This window comes from Giraffa tippelskirchi, chromosome 5 (assembly GCF_054371585.1).
Source record: "Giraffa tippelskirchi isolate mGirTip1 chromosome 5, T2T-mGirTip1v1.2.pri, whole genome shotgun sequence".
NCBI lineage: Eukaryota > Metazoa > Chordata > Mammalia > Artiodactyla > Giraffidae > Giraffa > Giraffa tippelskirchi.
Window position 1 is genome coordinate 51,195,801 of NC_137279.1, and position 23,121 is coordinate 51,218,921.

The window sequence follows — 23,121 nt, forward strand, 5'->3', positions numbered from 1 at the left end:
AGCAGTCTAACCCAGCTGTGTGGTGGGAAAAGAACAATCTAGTTTTCTTGGCAAAAAAGGACGGTATTCAGCTGAGAGGAAAGAATACTTCCAACATGTTCCCTTCTAAGTATAAGGCTCCTGTCTTTGCATTTGGATCTACCCAGGGTGCCACCCCTTCCCTCCCTTACAGGAGGATACTGGATGCTGGTGGCAAGAGCGGAATGTTTCTCGGAGGGGAGGACAAGCAAGTGCTGGAGAGACATGCACGGAGCAGTAACTGCCAGGTTACTGTGCCCTTCACTCTACGACGTAGGTACTGCAAACTCCCTGTTCATGGAAGACCAATTTGAAGCACAGTATTGAGAGCTGTCAGGCTCGAGGTCCACAGGAACCCAGTGGGGTGGCAGTGTTGGGATTAATAAATGACGACAAGAGTCCACAGCTCGGAAATAAGAGCACTTATTAAACTCTGTCTCTGAACTTTATTGCCTCAAATCCTTTTTGAAATGATGGAAGATTTAAGTTATGTTCTGAAACCTTTCAAGATAGTCTTTTTCCAACTATCTGTTATACTTGACATCTTGTTTGACTCCCAGATCAATTCTCTGAGGCAGGTAGGCCGGTGCCATTATCTCCGCTTCATTCATGAAGTGAGTGCAGGGCAGTGAAGTCAAACTATTGCCCAAGGTCAACTGGCTGATCAAATGTGCTCTCACTCCAAGAACAGTGCTCTTTCCTGAATTCTCCCAAGTCCAACAACTCCAGCTTGCCAATATTACAACCCTGAACAAAGAAAAGCGAGGAATGATACAGGCAGATTCTTTACCGTCTGAGCCACCAGGAAAGCCCCAGAAATGATGCTAGAGATGTAAATACAAATATATCCCCCTCCAAGGATACCTGAGATCCTGAGAACTACCTCTTCTAGTAGAAATTTAATAAACTGAATAATAGTTATGTTGCTAAGTACCAAGTTGAGACACTAAATTTAAAACTTGACAGAAGAGTAAACAGTCTCTTCTAGTTTTTTTTTTTACCAAGTCTTTTATGAAACTTTGGTTTTATGTTTTATTATGAACACCCATACTATCTAAGTAGCTTTCAATTTTTATGGCTAAGACACTGCTCTGGACAGAACTTGTCTAACACTGATTTCCTAAGTTGCCTTTGGTCAGTCTAGACCATCCAAGACGAGTGTTTTGCAAACTTTTATGAGAATGGCCTACAGAAAAGATTCATTTTGCTTTGTAAAGCTGAGAGATATGTCTGTCATTAAAACAGAACTTTAACAAAATAATAATGACCTTTCCTACTGGTGACTGACTTGGATGTTTCCTACTCTTTTTCACTTTTCCATTTCATTTTTTTAAATTGTAATCACAACCAATACACTGATTTTATGATTCACAGGTCAGGATCCAAAATCTGAAAAACATTGGCTTAAACGAACAATACACAGATCCTACCTCAAAGAATTTATACACTAGTTGAGAGACACATAATGTACATAACTCACAGACATCTTGTAGTTGGAAAGTCCTTAGACATAAATTAGCTCAACTCTCTTTTACATCCCTGTAAGTCTTTGCTTCAGTATCTCTAGGATAAAAGTTGCCCCTTATTTGGAATCTAGCACAGGGTTGGTCATATAAAGACCTGTTAAAATAGCACAGGAAATGAAAATAAATGAATCAAATACCTGAATATACAAATTTTTTTTTTCCTAAAAGACATCTTGGACCTTTACTCATAAATCTATCTCAGTCTTTTACAGGAGGAGGGTGAAAAGGGGAAGGCAAATCAGGGGCACTTGCCTTCATCAGTCCTCTCTGAAGACTTGAAGAAGGGGTTTTAGTTAAATATTGCAAGCAGGTTTCAATATTGGAAGTTTAAATAAATGCCTCTCAGGAGGAGGGCAAGGAGGCTGCAAGTCAGGAAAAACTCACCCAAGGAGGTAAGAAAGGAGCCAAGTCTTGAATCAGAAGGGTAGAGAAAAGGTGGGAGGGTGCATGTGATCAGACTCAGATGAGGTCAGCACATTTGGGGGAGTGAAGGGTTCATAAAGGGAGCAGGAAGAAAGTCAAAGAGAAAGATGGGGAACAATCTGTGGAGAGCAAGATTAACTCTGGATTGCATCCTGCAGGTAATACGGTGTTACTGAAGATTTCTGAGTGGGTAGAGTGGTATTTCAGAATTATTCATCTGTACATGGGCTTGAAACCTGGCTCTAAAAACATTCAAAGTTCAAACAACAGGGTCTCCAGCTGTATTTTAGTTTAGAGAAAAATGTGTGCCCACATGGACTTCATAAATTCAGAATTCTAGTAACAGCCATCTTAGTCACATAAAACATACAAAAGCTGGGGTATATATGTGAGTTTAGACACCAATTGAGACCAGTTTCTTTTGCCTTTCATCCTTTACTTTTGTTCATGAAGTGTAAGCCTTGTCTGTGGCTACCACTAAGTAATTGTTTTCTTCATGAAAGCTACAGACTTTATTCAGAAGCTTGTCCTCAGTACTGCAATGGGCCTCATAAATTATTATAAATGACTTTGCAAAATTTAATTTTGTATAAACAATAACACTTTTAATAATAAGGCTGTCTAAAGTTAGCATACAACCAGGACTCTCTGAAGTGTTAACTATCTAGTAATTCAGGCTCTGCTGGATACAGTGGCAGTGCCCTATGAACCTCAGGTAGAACTCAGGTCTGTCTCAGGTAAGAATACTGAATGTGAGTCATCTCGAAATTACACCGCCACCTGGAAGCATATTTAAGAGATGAGACTAAAAGCTAAATCTCTGTCAGATCTTGCATTGGTCTTCTTCCTTCCTTAAGTTTGAGGATCAACAGAGCTCAGGATTCTTTAATACTTTCTCATAAGAATTATTTTTTGCGGCGGTTTAGTCACTAAGTAGTGTCCGACTCTTACGACCCCATGGACTGTAGCCCACCAGGCCCCTCTGTCCATGGGATTCTCCAGGCAAGAATACTGGAGTGGGTTGCCATTTTCTGCTCCAGGGGATCTTCCAGGCCCAGGAATCAAATCCGGGTCTCCTGCATTGCAGGCAGATTCTTTACCAACTGAGCGACGAATTTTTCTCACTTCAGAAACCTAACCAAAAGCCTCAAAGTTATTTTGCACTATAAACTTTTGAGATTTCTGAGCTGTAATACACTCCATTGTTGAGTCTGTTTTTCCACATGGAAACTACTTCTGAATAAGATTGTTAAATGTCTGAGAAAATCTCTGTACACGTCAGGTGTATATGCTATCGACCACATATATATAAATAATTGTTTGGGGTAATGGAGACCATTCAAGATCAAGACTCAGCCTAGCTCTTGGTTGCTGCATTTCTACAGCCACATAAATGGGTTAAGTTACAGCGACGTTGAAGCCTCGCAGTCCACCTGAACATTTAATCCTGAATCTCAAGTTGAGTCTGAATACTCCCTGAGATGCATGTTTTGGATGACGCTGTTTGGTCTCTATTACTGCTGCCTAAACTGGGCAGTGACTCAAGAGGCAACTGGAAGGGAGAAGGAGATGCTGGGCAAAAGCTAAGTGAAAGCCCCTCAGCAAAGTCCCTCCCCGTCTCTCTACACCCACCGCCTTTTTCTGACTCCTTGTCCCCATCAGATATTGCTCTTAGCCATTATTCCATCTTCCCCGGGTGGAACAGAGTCTCCCAGGCTCATCATCTCAAACCTCCAGGGATGGCCCGGGCACGACAACTGTGTGTGGCACCTGGCTGTGGAAATTCGAGTTTTCCACACTCAAACCAAGAGCTGGCCAGTCCTGGTTACCCCTGAGCGAGTCGACAGGGCCTACCATAGCCCTGTGCCTGTTCGTTCTCGTGACAAAAACCTCGCCACCTGCTCGACCCCGTCCTCGGCCGGGGATGGAGAATCTGCAGTCTCTCCGCACCCCTGGCGTTTCTAGGTCACCCCGGGGTCCACACGCACACTTCTCGCGCACACGATCGAGATCGCCGCCCTCCTGTGCACGCCCAGCCTCGGAGGGCGGTTACAAACTTACTCCTCGCCGAGGCAGCCCTGCCAGGGGCGCTGGGGGCGAGGCCCAGCCGGCCAGGCCCGGGCTCCGGGGCGGATCTGGTCGGGTCGGGTCTGGGTCGGGGTCGGGGTCGGCCCCCCGCCGGCCCGCCGGCCCTCCTCCCCTCCCGCCCGGCCGGCCCCCGGCGCACGTGCCGGGTGACAGGCCCCCCTATAGGTTCCATACCTGCCACCGGAAGTGAGTGAGGAGGGCAGTATAGGCATTTCCTGTGACGCGAGCGCCTGGACTCCATTAGGCAGCAGCTGGGGGAAGAATCAACACACCAGGGAGCAGAGCGGAGCGGACCCGAGGACAGAGGCGGCAGCTGCCTCCGCTGCCGCCCGCCGCCGCCGCCGCCACCACCGCCGGGGCTTAGCCCAGCGGCGGGCCCCGAGCCCCCCGCAGCCGCCCCGCGGCGACCCCCCCGGCCCGACCCCCGGGCCGCGCACCCCGAGCTGCCTCCGGGAGGGGGGGGGGGGAAAGGGCCCGGATCCTCCTTCTCCCCCTCCTCCTCTCCCTCCTCCTCCCCCTCCTCTCACCCCTTACCCTGACCCCCCTCCCCGCCTCCCCGGCCCCCCCTCACCCCGACCCTGTCCCCGGCCCCCGCCTCCCCTCCCCCGCCTCGCCCCACCGGCTTCCCACCACGGCCTCTCTCGGCGAGGAAACTCTGGCCTCCGCTTCCTCCTCCTCCGACTCGGACACCGGCGGAGCCTCCCCGCCCCCGCGGAAGAAACCCCGAGCCTCGGCGGCGGAGGGAGCAGGAGAGCCCGGGGCTTCGGCAGGCAGAGCAGGCCTCTCCCCTCCGTCCTCGTCGTCCTCGTCCTCGTCGTCGTCGTCCTCCTCCTCCTCCTCCTCCGTGGTGGTAGTGGTGGGACTCCCCCCGGCTGCTGCCCCTTCCGCCGCCGCCGCTGCCGTCCCCCACCGAAGTAGCGGCCACAGCCTGGTCAGCGGCAGCATCATGCAGGCCAACGGGGCAGGAGGAGGAGGAGGAGGCGGCGGCGGCGGCGGCGGCGGCGGAGGAGGAGGGGGCGGCGGGGGCCAGGGACAGACCCAGGAACTCGCCTGCCTGTCTGCCCAGAACGGGGAGTCGTCCCCCTCGTCCTCGTCGTCCGCGGGGGACCTGGCCCACGCCAATGGGCTCCTGCCTTCCGCCCCCTCCGCCGCCAGCAACAATAGCAACAGCCTGAATGTCAATAACGGGGTCCCCGGCGGGGCCGCCGCCGCCGCCTCCGCCACCGTCGCCGCTGCCTCCGCCACCACCGCCGCCTCTTCTTCCTTGGCCACCCCCGAACTGGGCAGCAGCCTCAAGAAGAAGAAGCGGCTCTCCCAGTCAGATGAGGATGTCATTAGGCTAATAGGACAGCACTTGAATGGCTTAGGGCTCAAGTAAGTATCCCTTACAGGCAAGCTGGTGTGGACGGACCGAGGGGACCGAAGCTGGCGGGGAGGCGAGGGTAGCGGGGCGCGCTGGAAAGAGCTCAGTCAAAGAGAGAATTACTGCTGGGCCCAGGACACGGGAGGACGCGGCCCAGACAGGCTGACCAGGGAGGAGGAGCCGACCTGAAGGGAAATAAGGGAAAATCAATCAGTCGGACAAATTGTGAGAGGAGTCAGGCGGTTGGGGGGGATGGGAGAGAGGGGGCGTAGGAGCCCAACGATTCACCCCTCTCCACACACCTTCGGAGCTTAATTGTCTGTCAATAAAGACAGATGCGGGAGTGTGTCTCTGTATGCGTTGGGGGATGGGTGGATTAGAGCTGGTGGAAATAATGAACCTTGGAGGATTTGTTTTTCAAGTGTATCTCAGAGGCATCTTTGTGGGACACCTCCCCACCCCCAACCATGACAGACGACCCAGGCAAACTACCAATCAGGAAAGACAATCAGTTACAAGTGTTTATGGGAACTGAGGGGCTGGGATCATTCGGAAGGAGGCTGCTAGATAAATCTGATGGGAATAAAGAAGATACCATGTTGATGTCATGTAAAGGCCCTTGTATGTGTGCAAGAGGCCTACCACTAACTTGTCTGAAATCCCAATGTAATACCAAGAAAGCTGTTGCCTCTGAAAAAGGGACATCGGATCTGGTGAATCATTTATTTTCAGATACAATTTAGATGGCCTTGTGTACCTAAAGTAGGGTGAAGGTAGAAGACCTTGGCCCCAACCTCCCTCCACCCCCGTTTTGTATACACACAAAGAAAAACCAAGCGCGGGGGTGGACGGTAGCGTTGGTGGGAGTACCGAGGAGCCTGATGGAGGAACCATACAGAATAAGACTAGGAAACAGCATGCAACAGTCAGTTTCCAGCTTCAAAGCATAGATTAAATAAAATAAGTTCTTAGACCTGGCCTACACTTAGTAGTTTTGGGTTTATAGATTTGTTCTGGGGAGAAGGTGAAAGAGCATTTTTAAAAGTGACATAAGTATTTTGATTCTCAGGCAGATTATTGCACTGTTTTTGCTGAAAAATGGAGCTGAATAAGAAAGCGTTGAAACATAAGTATGTAAGATGGATAAAGATTCTTAGAGATATCAAAATATCTGATGGAAGAAACCACATGTGGTGAATCCTTTAAGCTCTGAAAGAAGTGTATCGAAGGAAGATTTCACTTTGTTCCCTAAGGAAAAGGATTAGTGTGAAAACAGATTTTTGTAAATGCTAACAGAACCTATTACTGAGACAAGAAGCAAGCTGACAGCAGCAGGAGGAAATAACTCGTGACTGTTTGGAACCTACACCATAGTAAATTTGCTATTTTTAGTATAGAGAGAACGGGAATGATTTTTTGATGCTGGATTTATTTTAATTTTAGAGATTGACTTGTTAGAATTTCTTTGCAGACCTAGTACCTGGATGTAAGGCTCTTACCTAATACAGGTCATTTCCATCACCTTGTATGGAACTAACAATTTTTTTTTTTTAATCTTCCAAACTGTAGTAATGTAGCTAGTATGTAAATCATGGTTTTTCATGTTTCTTAACCTGTTGGTTACAACACATTTTTAGAAATTTTATACTTCATTAAAGGCCTAAAATGGAAAAGAACGAAGAATTTTATTTTGATTCTGGTTTCAAGAAGGTTTTTGACTTTAGATGTAAACATAGATGGCAGTTTAAAAATCAAGTTTGTTTAGCCAAGCACATCAAAGCTGTTTATTTCTTTTTCCTTCATCATGAGGTTAGCTTAAGAACTTTTGAAACTGTTTTCATAGACAGTAGTTTATTTGGAAGACTAAACTCTAAAGTTGGTCAGGTCTTTTTTACACTGTATCTCTCCTGCAGCCAGACTGTTGATCTCCTCATGCAAGAGTCAGGATGTCGTTTAGAACATCCTTCTGCTACCAAATTCCGAAATCATGTCATGGAAGGAGACTGGGATAAGGTAAAGTAGGGCATATAGAGCTGTGTAACTGCTGCTAAAATTATATATTTGATGTGCATTTTGTGACATTTCTGTTTTTCTCTTATACCAATTTTTGCAGGCAGAAAATGACCTGAATGAACTAAAGCCTTTAGTGCATTCTCCTCATGCTATTGTGGTAAGAGGCGCACTTGAAATCTCTCAAACGTTGTTGGGAATAATTGTGGTAAATACACTTTTGTTCTTAGTTTCACATTTATGCTTATGTTAGTAGGTTATTGATAAGTCTAGGCTTCTGCCTCTTATAAAAGATAAGGCCTTAATTTTCAGATCATTACATTTGTAAACTAAGATGAATGTTGATGGTGTTTTAAAGTTTGAGCTTGATATTTTTAAAATCATATTTAATAAATATGTCCTTTGAACCTAGTTTATAAATTAAGCTACTAAGTTATATTGAAAGATCTTTACACTCAGTACTGTTAATAGGAGTTTTATGTTTATATGATCAAGGATAAATTATCCTTTTATTCTTTAATACACTGAATGTGCTGGTAAAGAAAACATTTTTGGATGTATGTTTATCTATATAACCTTAAGTAGCTGACCACATTAAGTATCTTTAAAAAAAAAAATCTTTAGAAATTATAATCAATTCAAACCAGCTCCATTGGTGTGCTCACCATTTTCCATTCCTGCATTCCAGTTGTGTGAATTGACAGTGTCAAAGTTTGTATGATATAAATCATTCTGGTGGAGGACTCATATGCAAATTTGACCATTGGGCTCTGCTTATTGCCCTTATTTCCCAACAAGATCAGTGTTGAAGTTTAACCTGTTAGCCTCTTTCATAAATCTTAATGAATCTTTTATACTAATAGGCTTTAATTCTTCAGTAGATGTTGGTGAGGGGGAGAGGAGGGGATCAGTTTTTTTCCCTAAGTCCTTGTGATTGGAAACCATGAAGAATCAGCTGCTGGCTGCTGGCTTTTTAACTTCTAGCTGATTCATTTGTTGTCAAAAGCAGTTTCCTGTCTAGTGGGGGAGGGAAAGAAGGCTAATAGGAAGTGAAGTAGGGAAACCAGCTGTTTGTTGACTGTTACGTTTTGATTTTTTTTTAATTGGGTCAAACATTAATCTTTCTACCTTTGTCTATAAACCTAATAGTCCCTCCTGTTCTGTTTTGGGGGAATTTTTTTTTTTTTTTTTTTTAAGAAAATCTTAATTACAAGAGTTCAAATTCTTAATATCTTTTATAAAAATACAATCCTAGAGAATGAACTTCAGGTGAAATAAAGGAGCAGCCACGTGAACAAATATGGATTCATTTAAATTGATTATCTAGTGTTTTGTGGGTTTTTTCCCCATAAACACTTAAAAATACTAAAATGTTTAAGTTACTGTTGAATCAGATGCCTGATAATAAATTAACTCATGGAATAATCAATTCTGTGGTAAATTTTTAAAATGGAAATGCAGAAGTTAAACGTCTATATTCAGAAAGATTGCAGATTTTCTAGCAAGTAAATTTTCCCCAATCAGGATGTTTGGGGGTTGCTTTTTTAAAAAATGACACCTAAGTAAATTTTGATTGGGCTGTTTTTTAATACATTGTTAGCCCTGACAGAATGGAGGTGACCCTAATATAAAGACAATTAAAAGGCCAAAATAGGAGTTGGGGTTCCTTTCCCATTGGACATTAGCACTATTTGTATGGTGACAGTAGAGAACTTGCCCATGGACTATTTTAAAATAAATGTGTGATTTCTTAGAGGATCGTTTTCATTTTTTAAGCTTCATTCAAATTGTATCTGTAACTTCGTAGTAAAAATTATTATTAGGCTCACTTCTTTTTTTCTTATTTGTTTGTAATAATTTGAGACTTCTGTATTGGATTTTGATTATAAATATCTCATTAGAAATCTTCATTAGAAGCAACATGTAAACTGATGAGAGGTAGTTGTAGATAATAAGGAGGAATCCTTTCTTTTTACAGCCTGTTCAGTCTATAGAACATTCTAGGATCTAATAAGAGATGAAGATAAAATCTCTGGCTGAGCCTCACACCATCAAACTGTTTAGGTATTTATAAAAGAAAGGGGTTCCAACTGTATCTCACTTTAAACATTAATGAAACAATTGCTTTTAAAGATTTAGGTCAGCATTTTTTCACCTAATTATGTTTAGATATACTCCTTTCCTCCACTCCATCTCTAAAAGATAATCTAATGTAAGCATAAATTTGTAATAATACCTTAGAAGACAACTATTTGGGTTCTTTTTAAAAACATAATTATTTTAATTGTATACCCAGACACATTTGATGACTTAGTCTAGACTAAAATTGTATTTTCTTTTTAAACCTGAATGTTTGTGTTGACCCAGTCCACTCTCCCTCTCAGCCCCCATATTTTTGAATTGTTCCTAGTCAAATGATTCTACAAATAGCAGAATTTTTTTCTGGAGTTTCTGGAAGCTGAGCCTATGAATCAACATATTTTAGTTTGGGTTCAGATATGCTTAGCCATGTCTAGAGAATTTGGGTAGATATTTGAGATCAATAACATGGAAAACTTTATATGTCTAGAAATGTTTGATTCTTAATATAATAGAAACATGCTTAACAGAAGTGTTCAAATACTAACTTCATGTACAAAAATTTACTAGTGTATTTTGAAGTCAAATAGGGAGACGTTTTGAAAGCCATGGTTTAAATATAATTCATTTCCCCTTTCTCTGAGTCATGATTTAATTGATATAACTTGGTTATAACCTTATTTCAGAGTTAGTCAGAATCACTACTAAGTTAGCTAGGAGTCTGCCCTTGATAACCAGACTTTCTGTGTATCATAAGTTCTGAGTTTCAGAACTTCACATTGAGTTCAGTTTAATTATATGGGAGAAAACGATAAATCCGAACAATGGATAGGGTGGTGGGGGACAACCTAAATCCTGAAGATTTACCACATGCGCTAGGTTGTGCAGGTTTACCTCAGATGCAGGATTTACCACATACACTATCTTTCAAGCTATCCTACCTAGTCCCTTACCAATTTCAAGTTTTTATTAGATAATAAGAGAGAAAGAATTACTGCTAGGACCAAAGATGCTAAAAAATTATCAGAGATTAAGAATAATCTCTTACAGAGGTCTAGTTAAAAGGTGGGGAAAAATACAAGGAGAGTTTATTTTCTCAACCTGTTTTCTTTTTTCCTTCATTTAAGAAGCATGTGATCTTTTAAAAAAAAAATAGTAAAACCATATCCTTACCTCAGCAAGCTTTGATTTTGCCTGATTCTTTAAATTTTTTCAGTAAATAATTAACATCTTTTGTGAAAGATGTTCATTTTCTTGAAATTGTATTTATACTTTCGTGCTTTAAATTTTGGAAAGTAAAATAATGGCTTTACTTTCTTCATCTTTATCATATGTGTCAAATACTGAAATTGAATCTTAGCAGAATAAACAGTTTCTCCCTCAACCAAAAGTCTAGCTGTTCTTGGCCAGTAACATTAGTTGCCATGCACACTACCAGAAATTGGTATCTGTTTGAGGATATTCTGTGTCTTAATCCGGATAAAATGACTCATAGAGAAATGTTCTTGCACTGCTTTTATAGCATTCCCTGTACATGCAGAAATGTGTGTTTATATTGGCTTCTCTCAAAGTTTTACTCTGCCTTTCTCTTCTCTCTGCCCTGCCTCTGCCCCTTAGAAAGAGAGTAACGTTGTAGTAGGATATTGATGGGAAAGTAAGGGGGAAATAGGAAATAGCTCTTGAGGCACTGTCCCTACACAGATTGGAATGGGCAGGGAGGCGTACATAGGACCTAAATGATTTATACCCCACAAATTAAGACATGCCCTGAATTAAAACAAAATTTTCCCCCAAATCCTCAATTACTAAGAAAATTTAGTGAAATTAAATACACATGCCACCAATGGCATTTAAATGAAAAAATTCTGCAAGTAAAAGATACTCGAGTTTGATTTTAAAACACTGTAAAATGAAACTCTTTAACAGTTTGTTGATAAATGGAAATATATGAATGCTTCATTTTCATAAAGAGTTGATGTTCTTTTCAGAAGATAAAATGGTGAGAATACCTGTAACAACTTTAAAATCCTATGATTTTTAGATTTTTTTTATTTAGTCTTTTGTTTTGGATTTTGTCACCTGATGGACTTTAAATATTTCATTTGCCATCTAGAGATTTAACATTAGGTTATATGTTTCAAGGCATCTGGTAACCTATTTCTGAAACATTCATTAGTCTATCTAACTTTATGTGTAAAATTTGGTAAATGTAATTTTTCTAGAGTTAACAGGAGCTTATCTCATAGTTTGAAATTTTTTCTGTTCTTTAACTGTCGGTTTAAGATTAGATTATTATCAAACATAAGCAATGTGTATTGTAAAAGTTGTATTTAAATGTATGCCTGAGTTACATGGGAGGGTATGTTTTGTTTACTTTGCTAGAAACCATTTTTATAAACTTGTAGGTTAAGCTTTCCTTTCTAAATTTTCCCTAAAAGAAAATGCTATAGAGCATTTCATTTAAGTAAAAGATAATTTCTCCACACCACTTTTGACAGCAGTACCTTATTTTTTAAAGTAAGCATCTTATTGAAGAAGAAAAGTCATTTGGGGTTTTCTTTTAAATGGATTTGAGATCTTTACTGCTATATTCCTTGGCATCTCTAAGTATGACTAACATTTCCTGTCAACTTTTCTATCTGCATCATTTGGCTTGCTTAAGCGCCACAAATAGCAGATATGATAGATGAAACCCTAACCCTCCAAGCAGTGGTCTTTAATTAGGTTTAAGGTTTAAAAGAAATTCCAAACTTAATGTTAGTAAAAACTCTTTTGTCTAGCAGAAAGCTGCTAAATGAGTGATGATCACTTTCAAGTTTAAAGTAACAGAGTAAAGAAACATTAAAAGTATTAAACATTAAAGTTAAACATATATCAGAGAAAAACTAAATGTCAAAGGGCTTCGCCATAAGCTGGAAATGGTTTGTCCTTTGTGGGGAGGAAAGAGTTGATAGTAGTGCTTCATAGTGAAATGCATCAGGATGAGATGTCACCAATACACAAAGACCTTCAAGTTTAACCTTCAGTTGTAGGCATCCCTTTATTGCCACCTGGAGAGCGTGAGTCCATCAAGCTCATGCTTGTCCACTTTAGTCATAGGAAACCCAGTACTTTGCACGCCAACCTCTAGTCCAGTTGCTGGTCAACTCCTCTTACCTTTGATAAGCCAAAATCTGACACTGTGTAGCTTCGACCCAGTGGCTCCAGTTCTGCTTTTGGTCTACTTAGTCCTTTTTTCACATTGTGGCTTTTGAATAATTCCTTCATTAGCTGGTTTTTCTGCCATCTTTTTTAAACTTGTTGCATGAAACCCCCCAATACCTATTAGAGAAGTCAGGCTTATTTAAAAGCAAATTTAGAATATTTGAAATAGTTCTAAATTTTCACAGAAGTAAACTTCTAGGTGAATGTTTTGAGGACAGAATAAGTTTTCTCCAGCGTTGATGCCTTGGTCACTAATGATCTTTTCTAATTTGAGATTATTCATTCAAAGCAGAGTTTTATTAAGATGTGAAAGTGAGCAATAGAGTCACATTTCATGTGTTGTGACCCTATTAAATAAAGATATTTTGAGTCATTTTAAAGCTTTATAAAAATTATTTTCAAAGGGCATAGTAGAATGGTTTCTACTGTTCTGTTTAGGCACAAACATTTTCTGAAACCTCCATCAACTTTTTTCCCCTGACTGCTGCTTTCTGTCATGTCAGAGGATGAAGTTTTTGCTGCTGCAGCAGAAGTACCTGGAATACCTGGAGGATGGCAAGGTCCTGGAGGCACTTCAAGTTCTACGCTGTGAATTGACGCCACTGAAATACAATACAGAGCGCATTCATGTTCTTAGTGGGTAAGGAAGCTCAGTTCTTAGACTTCAGGTTGAGGAAGAAGCTGTTTTTATCAAGGTTACCATTCCAGAGTTGCATTTCTTTTAACATGTTCCCAAGATCTGATATTGCTAAATTCTTGGGTAATACTTGTTGGGTAGTTTCACTTATGTGTGTTCAAACTATTTTTGTCATCCTAGGAAGCTTTCCATATTAGAATAGAGATATTTAAGTGAACGAAAAGAAGAAATATGTATCGACAGTGAAATGCCATTTCATGATCTTCTGTAAAAGTCCTATGGCATAATGTTCTATAGATACAATAAGCAGTGAAGTTTCTAGTGTTGTTGCATACGTTTTTTTTTTTAACATATACTTGTCATGTATCAGGTCCTTGCTTAGCATTTTATATACACAGTCTCATTTTATCCTCACATCAACCCTTTAAATGTTAGAGTGCCCAAAACCTTGGTTCTGGACCTCCCTCTGTTCTGTCTACACACACTTCCTAGGTGATCTCCTTCTATGCCATGGCTTCACATACTATCTATATGCCAGTGGCTCATAAAATTACCCTCTCATCTGAACTCCCAACGTATATATCTAATAGCCTGCTTGATAGTGTCCATTTGGATGTGTAATAGGTATCTCAAAGTTACATGTTCAGAACAAAAATTCTTGATTCCCGTGATCCCTCCACCCACCCCTACAAACCTGTTCTTCTAGTTTTCCTCATCTCAGTAAATGGTAAGATCTTCTACCCCCTTCTTCCAACAAAAAATTTAAACTTCATCCTTGCATTTTAATCTTTTAACTGTGACATATATTGTTCGTGTAAGGAAATAGCCCATAGAGGGCAGATATCAAATTTGACATGGTTTTTTTCTCTTAGTTCAGTGTCCTTTGAGTTATACTATGTGACCCCCATAAACAGACATACATTTGAAACCTTAAAGTATAATGTGTATTTTCAAAAGGAAGCAGAAGTAATCATGGATAACTTTTGGAAATTTTTTTAAAGAAAAGTTTTTCATAAAATTGTTAATAAATTTTCCTCCCAAAAAGTTATTTTAGAAACCAAATTTTTGTAGTGTCCAACTTCTTTTATAGGGTTTTGTGAGTCTGATTACTTATACTATTAAAAAGTAAATTCTCATCAGCTAAGGCATGTGTGCATGCTAAAGTCGCTTCAGTCATGTTTGACTCTTTGCGACCCTATGGACTATAGCCCGCCAGGCTCTTCTGTCCATGGGGATTCTCTAGGCAAGAATACTGGAGTGGGTTGCCATACTCTGCTCCAGGGGATCTTCCCCACCCAGGGATCAAACCCACATCAAGTCCCCTGCATTGGCAGGCAGGTTCTTTACCACTAGCACCACCTGGGAAGCTCCAGTCAAGGCATATTTATATAGCAAATATTAGGAGAACAAAAGTAGTCCTACTGTTGGGTAAGAGGCTATTAAATTCTTTAGCTGCTAAATGCAGTTTGCTAAATGCAGTATGCAGTTTAAGAAAAGAAGGTGGTGATACTCATGTTAACTGATACATTTCTGTATACCAGATAGTAGACCAAGTACTTCATGTATTCCACCTTATTTAATCCTCACTACTTCCCTTCTTAATATCCTTTTTACAAATAAGAACAGATTGGTCTGAGACCAGAGTATGAGGCAGAATAGCAGGAGAGTTACTTGCTAGGTCTAATCTCCATGTTTGATTAATGCCTTCACTTGTTTTACTTTTAAAGCCAGTTCTGAGAAGAGGCAGAACCAGGTTAGAGTCACACTTCCAGCAGGGGGCCCTCATGTATTCTCCAGAATCCATGAATTTAGCACTTACACCTCCTTTGGCATATATAGTGAGTAATAAGATAGTACCCAAATGTTCTTCTTTGGAATCTCAATAACTTTCATAAGATGACACAAGGATGATTATCCAGTTATACCATTTCTTGAGTGGCATTTATGATAAATTCTTGAAGATACATTGTTTTTGTTTATTTAACTTAGTATGGATATCTTTGAAGGTTTTTTGTTGGGGGTGTTTTGTTTTGTTTTGTCTTAACTATTGAGGAGCAGTTAAGTTAGCACTGTGATTAAAAGCAAATTCTACAGCTACAATGCCTGGATTTATTTTTCTACTTTGCCTCTCCTAAGCCAGTTCCTTAAGCTTTCTGTGCCTTAGTTTCCTCATTTATAAAAATAGAATAGTGTTTACTTCATAGAGAATCATTATGAACATAAAATGAACCAATATATGTTGAGTGCTTAGTAAAGAACAGAGCCCGGCACACCATAAGAGCTACATATGTATAATGATACGTAACAGTAAATCTAAGGATGGTGGTGGTCGTTTAGTCACTACGTCGTGTCCGCCTCTTGTGAGCCCACGGAGTATAGCCCACCAGGCCCCTCTCTCCATGGAATTCTCCAGGCAAGAATACTGGAGTGGGTTGCCATTTCCTGCTCCAGGGGATCTTCCCCACCCAGGAATTGAACCCAGGTCTCCTGCATTGCAGTCAGATTCTTTACCAGCTGAGCTATGAGGGAAGTACCAAATCTAAGGATACATTCTATTAATTGATACCAAATAATAATGTCTTGTTATACTGTAACTTATACTCAGGTGCCAGATTATATTAATGAATTGGGTCCACTGTAGAAATTTCTTCTTGATATATATTTCTTATAAGAACTAGATTTCCAGAGTATAATCAGTATTTATCAATTATGTTTAATCCAAAGAAAAGGGTTTGATATTTGGTGCTGTCTTTGTCACATTTTTTAGGTATCTGATGTGTAGCCATGCAGAAGACCTACGTGCAAAAGCAGAATGGGAAGGCAAAGGAACAGCTTCCCGATCCAAACTGCTGGACAAACTTCAGAGTAAGCATCTTCATTTTTGATGTTTCTATATGTTCTCATAGAAAGGATACTATGAATCCATTAGGAAGACTTATATCTAGACATACTCTTATCAAGTGGTTATATAGGAGAAATGAGTGGGGAGATCCATTAGGACGCCCTTTAAACCAGAGGCTTCAAAATCCACCGTGGAGTCAAAGAAGGTAAACCTCAGGAGTCAGTGAGTGGATACTGGTCCCAGAGCATGTCTCCTTCCATTTCTTTTATGTAGTGATGCTCCCCTTAAGATTTTGTTTGGGGGAGAAGTACCGTGGTTAGAGAAAAAACATGGAAACCACAGCTTTAAGCTACAAGTGTTTTAGATAGAAGCAGACCTCATTGTGCTTCATGATACTGCATTTTTTTTATAGATTGAAGGTTTGTGGCAACCCTGAGTTGTCAAATTATGGTTAGCATTTTTTAGTAATAAAGTGTTTTTTAATTAAAGCTTGTACAGTTTTTTAGACATAATGCTGTTGCACACTTGATACACTACAGTATAGTATAACCACAACTTTTATATGCACTGGGAAACCAAAAAAGTTTCTGTAGCTCACTTTACCGTGATGTTCACTTTATTTCGGTGATCTAGAACTGAACCCTCAGTACCTCTGAGGTGTGCCTATTTTTTTGTTGATTTCAAGCATAAAGTACCAATTTCCTTTGGTAAATTGTTTTACCCTCCCTCCAGATATTGTTATATAACTTCCAAATTACAGCAGACATTTCCTTTTTGCCACATCTTTATAATAAAAGACTCTCTTCCCCTCTTTAGTTAAACCATATCCTATGTTTTCATATTGAAGTGAGAGTGGAGATACTTCAGAATCAGAAAACCATGTTATGGAGGGATAAGGCATTAAAGGATTGAAGTAGATTGGTATTGATAATAAAAACACCAGTTATTCCCTGCATTTTCACAGTAACATTGGCATTAGACGCAATTTGATGAAACGTGGAACTTGATTTCTTCCTCCATTTTGGTTTGCTCCTTGTTAAGTGGAGATTTTTCTTACACTTCTAGTGATGCTTCGTCTACCTGTGGGACACAAATATCTTGAGATTTTATTTTCATCATCACTACCTTTTCATTTTCTGTCGAATTTTTGTTTTTGTTAGGTTTTTATTGTTGTTTTAGGAAATTCACTTGCTCTCCTACCCAAGTATATTCATTCTAGTGACAGCATAGCTGTAGTTGCTGACAAATACTCATAACGCTTACATGTTACATCATTTCACCCAGAACTGCTCTATTTAAAGGTCAGGACATCACTCAGGTAGGGGCAAGTGCAATAGAAGATGAGTCAAATGTCCTAAATAAAAGTAAACTGTTCTGTTTTGTTTTTTAATTTTTAATTCTCTTTTTAAAAATATCTTCTATTAAAGCCTATTTACCACCATCAGTGATGCTTCCCCCACGGCGTTTACAGACTCTCCTGCGGCAGGCGGTGGAACTACAAAGGGATCGGTGCCTCTATCACAATACCAAACTTGATAGTAATCTAGATTCTGTGTCTCTGCTTATAGATCATGTTTGTAGTAGGTAAGAGGAAAATGTTTTATATTTTAAAGTAGGCTAACATTTTACAAACTCAATTATGAAATTTATTAAAATGTTAGGATTTTGTTTTAGAGTTTTATCCTGTCACCATAAAGCAATTCATGTTTGCATTAGCATTTACAAATAGAGCTAGAACCACTGAAGTTGACAATTAAGAGAAATTTGTATATGTTTATATAGGAAATTACTCCTTGAGAACCAAAGCTGGTTAGCCTGTTTGTTCCTTTACTTGTCTGTGGGTTTGGTTGGTCATTTTCTGTATCTGGCCTTTTTTTTTTTTTTTTTTTTTTTTAAAGAAATTGTAAGTGATCCTGTGTGAGAATGCCAGTGATCCAAGCCTTTGTTGTCTTTGGATGCCAGAGACCACTTAGTTATTCCCCTCCCCAGCCCCACTCCCCAATCCCCACTGCCACCCCCCGCATGCCCCCACCCATCCACCCCCTCCCAGACATCATGACAGTTTTAACTGTGGCCCAAATTATTTTCTGCTCATGGAAGTACTTTTCATAATGAAAACTCTGCTTTTTAGTTAAAGGTAACCTTTGGACTAGAAATACTTATAATAACAGGTATTAATTTTCTGGTTTGGGTTTTGTTGCCATAACCTATGCATCTGCATAGTTTAACTTATAAGAATTCAGGCTTCACTTTTGATGTTAGAAGTATTTTGAGTATAAAAGTCCCTACCATTTTAATAATGATCTCCAAAATTTCAGCAGAGCTTTCATTTTTAAGATACTGAAAAACAAAATGTGAAATCTTTCAAACTCCAGAAGAAAATTATTTGGATCTGGTGAACCAGACATGACAGCTGCAGTGCACATGCTCTATTTCTTTTGTCAAAGATCCTTGGAGAACTATTGAAAATAACATGAATAAGAAGAATAAGAGTGTATATGTGTGAGAGCTTCAGGAAAATGAGGAATTTCTGAATAACCAAAAAACATATATATATATATGTGCCCATATACACTGTGATTTAAGATAATCTTTACTTGCGCATAAACTACTTTCATATTTGAATTCTCACTTCACCCTCCCCCGTTGCAATTTAAAAAATAGTAATAACTGAACTATTGTAAAGTATTAGATAATTACTTGGTGCACTTAAAGGAAATGATTAGAGATCCTTTTCATTTATCCCTTGTTACTCCTTAACATTGCTTTTTTATTTGCTTATGAGAATTTTTAAGTCTTTTCATTTAAGTTGAACAGAGGTAGGAGGAGAAAATAGATTAAAAGACTGTATGGTTTCATATTTTATAGCTCCTTTGAAAATTTGATATCAGTGTTAAAATTAAGGCAATTGTGAACTCAAATTTTTTTTTGGTTTGTGAATTTATTGCTGGTGGTATACATTGAAAGATATATGCGGTAGACTTTATGGTTCAAGAAGTATCAGTAAGTTGAGAGCTTGCCTTCCTGTTTGGAAACTGAGATGTATGAGAACGTGACCTCCATTTTTCTTAAGTTCTTTAATTTCTATGCCAGTATCTGTGAAAGTAAATGATAGACAATATTTATTTAGTCTGACTTTTCCCAACCCTCAGATCAGGGATCAGGGGCCTACAAGCCTGCATAGAAAGCACTCTATTTACATAGGAATGAAGGAGTTCTTGCTCCTCAGAAATAACCATTGATGATTGGAGGTCTTCCTAGTTAACACTGCCCTCGCACCCCCCTAATACCTGCACTTTAGAACCAACTTCTTTGCCTACTATACATTCACAATACCTTCCTTACTACTTCTTCACTCTTCAGATTTCTGTAGTACTCGGGTTATTTTTCATAATTAGTGCATATATATATATTTTTTGGTTAAATTTGATCAGTAAAGGACAGGATTTTTTTTTTTTTTTAATTGTGTAGAAGTTTTTTTCTTTTTTTGTTGGGTTTCTTTTTCCCACCAAAAATCAATGGAAGGATGATTCCACAGATAGTTTTTTATTTTTATAAGTATTAGTTTTTAGTAAAGGATCATAAAATATTTATAAAATGTTAAGGTATTTAGCTTGATTAAAATGCTACTTTTTTCAGTTTGATTTAGGAAGGTCCTTATATTTTTAACAAATTTTAAATTTATTTGAAAACAAAGACTCTCATTTTAATACCCTAAAGTTAGCCTTTTAATAAACTAAGAGCTTAATTACTAGTCTTTTTAGAAGATTACTGAAGTAATAATAAAATAGTGACTATTTGAGTGCCACTTTTGTGTTCCCATACAAGGGGGGCCTTCCCTGGTGACTTAGTGGTAAAGAATCCACTTGCCATTGCAGGAGATGCAAGTTCAATCCCTGGGTCAGGAAGATCCCTGGAGAAAGAAATGGCAACCTACTCCAGTATTCTTGCTTGGGAAATCCCATGGACAGAAGAGCCTGGCAGGCTACAATCCATGGGGTCACAAGAGAGTCGGACACGAGTTAGCAACCTAAAACAACATTTTTTAAAATAGACTTAAGAGTTTACCCATTAATGTTTAAGTAACTTTTACGGTACAGATCTGTATTGTCCCAACAGTAGCCACAGATTACATGTAACCATTTAAATTTAAATGAAAAGTAATTCAAGTTAAATTAAATGAAAAAATCTAAGTTCCGCAAGTATGCTAGCCACCTTTCAAGTACTCAGTAGACACATACAGCTAGGATTATCAGATTGCACAGTGCAGGTATATAACGTTGGAATTATCAGAGGAAACTCTATTGAATGGTCCTGATAAACTGGAAAAGGATAGAATGGTTTTTAAAAGTGAATACTTAATGAGAATAGTCAGTCTTAACTTTTTCCTCTTTAACTTAGTAAAGTTAATCATAGAATTCTTTGTCTTTAATATATAATAACTACAACTTTATAAAGTACTAGCTAAACATCAGAGCCAGTCTAAATGCTTGACATTCATTGTCTCATCCTTTTTATTTCATCCTTGTATAAGGAATTCTATAAAGTACTCTTGTCTTTAGGTTATGGTTGGATATACTGAGATTTAGAGAGAGTAGGTTTCTCAGAATCACAGCTAGTAAGTAGCCAGGATATGAACCTGAGTCTCTCAGACTCTACTGTCCCCATTCTTAAGACTTTGCTTTTGACCACTACGGCCTCTACCATATATTGCACTTCTCTTGTGCCGTCCCCAAAGTAATACTAGCAGTCCACTTTTGAATGGCTATTGCATTCCAGGAATTTTAGATGTATTTCTCATCCTTACAAGAACCCTAAGAACCTTGGTAAATTCATCTTGTTTTATAGATGAGAGAGCTAAGACTCAGGAGTTAAATGGCTTGGCAAAGGTACTAAAACTTGTAACCCCAAATTCTCTACAGTGCCTATTCTGTTTGTCACACCAAGTTGCTTTTATATCAGTGAAAATGTACATTATTTCTTCTAGAACAACCTGATCCCAGCCACTTAACTCAGACAAACATGAAGACCTGGTTAATTTTTATTTACGTGAATTGACTTAATCCGAGCAAAAAATGTTTCATCAGTTTTTTTTAACATTTTTCATTATTATTACTCTTAATTGATTTTAAGAATAATTGTTTGTGGATTTATTTGTTTTAGGAGGCAGTTCCCATGTTATACTCAGCAGATACTTACGGAGCATTGTAATGAAGTATGGTTCTGTAAATTCTCTAACGATGGCACTAAATTAGCAACAGGATCAAAAGATACGACAGTTATCATATGGCAAGTTGATCCGGTATGTACTCCAGTATGAATCTTTAGATTACAAAAAGAGGTAATTTTCATCTAATTAAGTACATAATTTTAAAGTATGCGTATATATAAATGGCATTCTTTTCCAAGAGCATTTTTTGTCATCTTCGTCATGTCTTACCTCTTTCTATGTTGTTTAAATAATACATAGAGATCAATGTGATCAGAATTGTTGAGTGTTGTGTGCTAGGATTGTACTTAATCTGTGTGTGCATTGTGTAATTTCATCCTCTGATTAACTCTCTTGAGATACTAGTATCTCCTGTTTTCAGATGAGGAAACCATGGTAAAAGTTAAACACCCAGGCTCTCACAACTTGTAAATGGCAGAGTTAGACTTAAATCCAGGGATATTTTTACTCTAGACCTACTGCTCTTCAATGTCTCTGCCAATCGGCTATCTTTGTTAGTATTTGATTTACAGATTAATGCAGTAACCATTCTGACACAGGTTAGAAAAGACTCATTTACCATTTTGCCTTCCAAAACCCTTCATTATCTTCTGTAATTTGTGGAACTTCTGTTAAACATTCTCCCCCACACACAGCTCTTTCCCCCCAGTGATACATACGAAAAGTATTGTATTCTGAATTTAAAATTTTAAGTTCCCTCAGAAATCAAAATTGTCTGTCTTTATAACCAGGTGACCTACAGATTTGTAGAGATGAGTATTTCCATTTCTTTCAGCCAAGCAATTAAGGAAGTACATGACTCCAAACAGGTTAAGATGTATTTGGTTTAGGAGTCATTCACCTAAAATCAGAAAGTATAAATAATCTTATTGAGAAAGGGAGCCATAGAAGGAAATATTTTAAAAAGAGTAGAGTCAGTTTGAGAGCATACATCAATTCTTGTGTACCTACAATATGCTATGAATGAAGAAAGGTAAACAAGATCTACTCTGCCTTAAAGCAGGCATTTTTTTCCTTTTATTGTACCATGTTCTCTGGCAGTCTGAACTCTATGGACCCCCTCCTCTGAATAAGGTTTTTAAATGCATAATCCAAAGCACTTAGGAAGCCCAAGTATATATCATAAAGGTAAACCCAATTATATTAAAATATAATTATCAAAATACTACAAAAACAGATAGAGTATAGTAGTAATATGCTGCTTTTTTATAAGCATAATAGCAGATCTGATAACTTCAAGAATTTTGAAGTAGTGACAAGCATAAAATTTTGAGATATCCAAAGCTATAATATGTGAAAATATTTGAAATTTCCATTATTAACAGTCACCTGATACCACCCAGTGCTGCCTTGTTAATTGCCTGTATTCAGGATTGAAGGAAATACTGAATATCAATGTGTGGTTAGTGAAAATAAAGAAGTGCATTTTCAAGTACAAGAACTGCTATTTAGTAAGCGAATAGGATGAGTAAGGCAAAGCATGGGAAGTGTGACTAGAAAAATAGGTTGGGATCCATCATAACCTTATCATTGGAAGGACTGATGTTGAAGCTGAAACTCCAGTATGTTGGCCACCTGATGCGAAGAGCTGACTCATTTGAAAAGACCCTGATATTGGGAAAGATTGAAGGCAGGAAGAGAAGGGGACGACAGAGGATGAGATGGTTAGATGGCATCACCGACTCAACGGACATGAGTTTG

At 39.1% G+C, this 23,121-nt stretch overlaps 2 protein-coding genes across 3 annotated transcripts in view; one reads left to right on the forward strand and one right to left on the reverse strand.

The window, feature by feature from the left end:
- The window catches only part of CNIH3 (cornichon family AMPA receptor auxiliary protein 3), a 281,577-nt gene extending 277,148 nt beyond the window's left edge, over positions 1–4,429 (reverse strand). The window contains exon 1 of the mRNA XM_081491569.1: positions 4,230–4,429. Coding sequence (XP_081347695.1) covers positions 4,230–4,296 — 67 coding nt within the window. The 5' untranslated portion in view covers positions 4,297–4,429. The remainder of the gene's footprint in view (positions 1–4,229) is intronic.
- WDR26 (WD repeat domain 26) overlaps positions 4,425–23,121 on the forward strand; it is a 39,230-nt gene continuing 20,533 nt past the window's right edge. The window contains exons 1-7 of one of the 2 annotated variants that reach the window (XM_081491560.1): positions 4,425–5,429; positions 7,332–7,431; positions 7,532–7,636; positions 13,215–13,351; positions 16,116–16,213; positions 17,618–17,774; positions 21,354–21,492. In XM_081491560.1, the coding sequence (XP_081347686.1) occupies positions 5,002–5,429; positions 7,332–7,431; positions 7,532–7,636; positions 13,215–13,351; positions 16,116–16,213; positions 17,618–17,774; positions 21,354–21,492 (1,164 nt within the window). In that variant the 5' untranslated portion in view covers positions 4,425–5,001. The remainder of the gene's footprint in view (positions 5,430–7,331; positions 7,432–7,531; positions 7,637–13,214; positions 13,352–16,115; positions 16,214–17,617; positions 17,775–21,353; positions 21,493–23,121) is intronic. The other variant, XM_081491561.1, reaches the window with a different exon arrangement.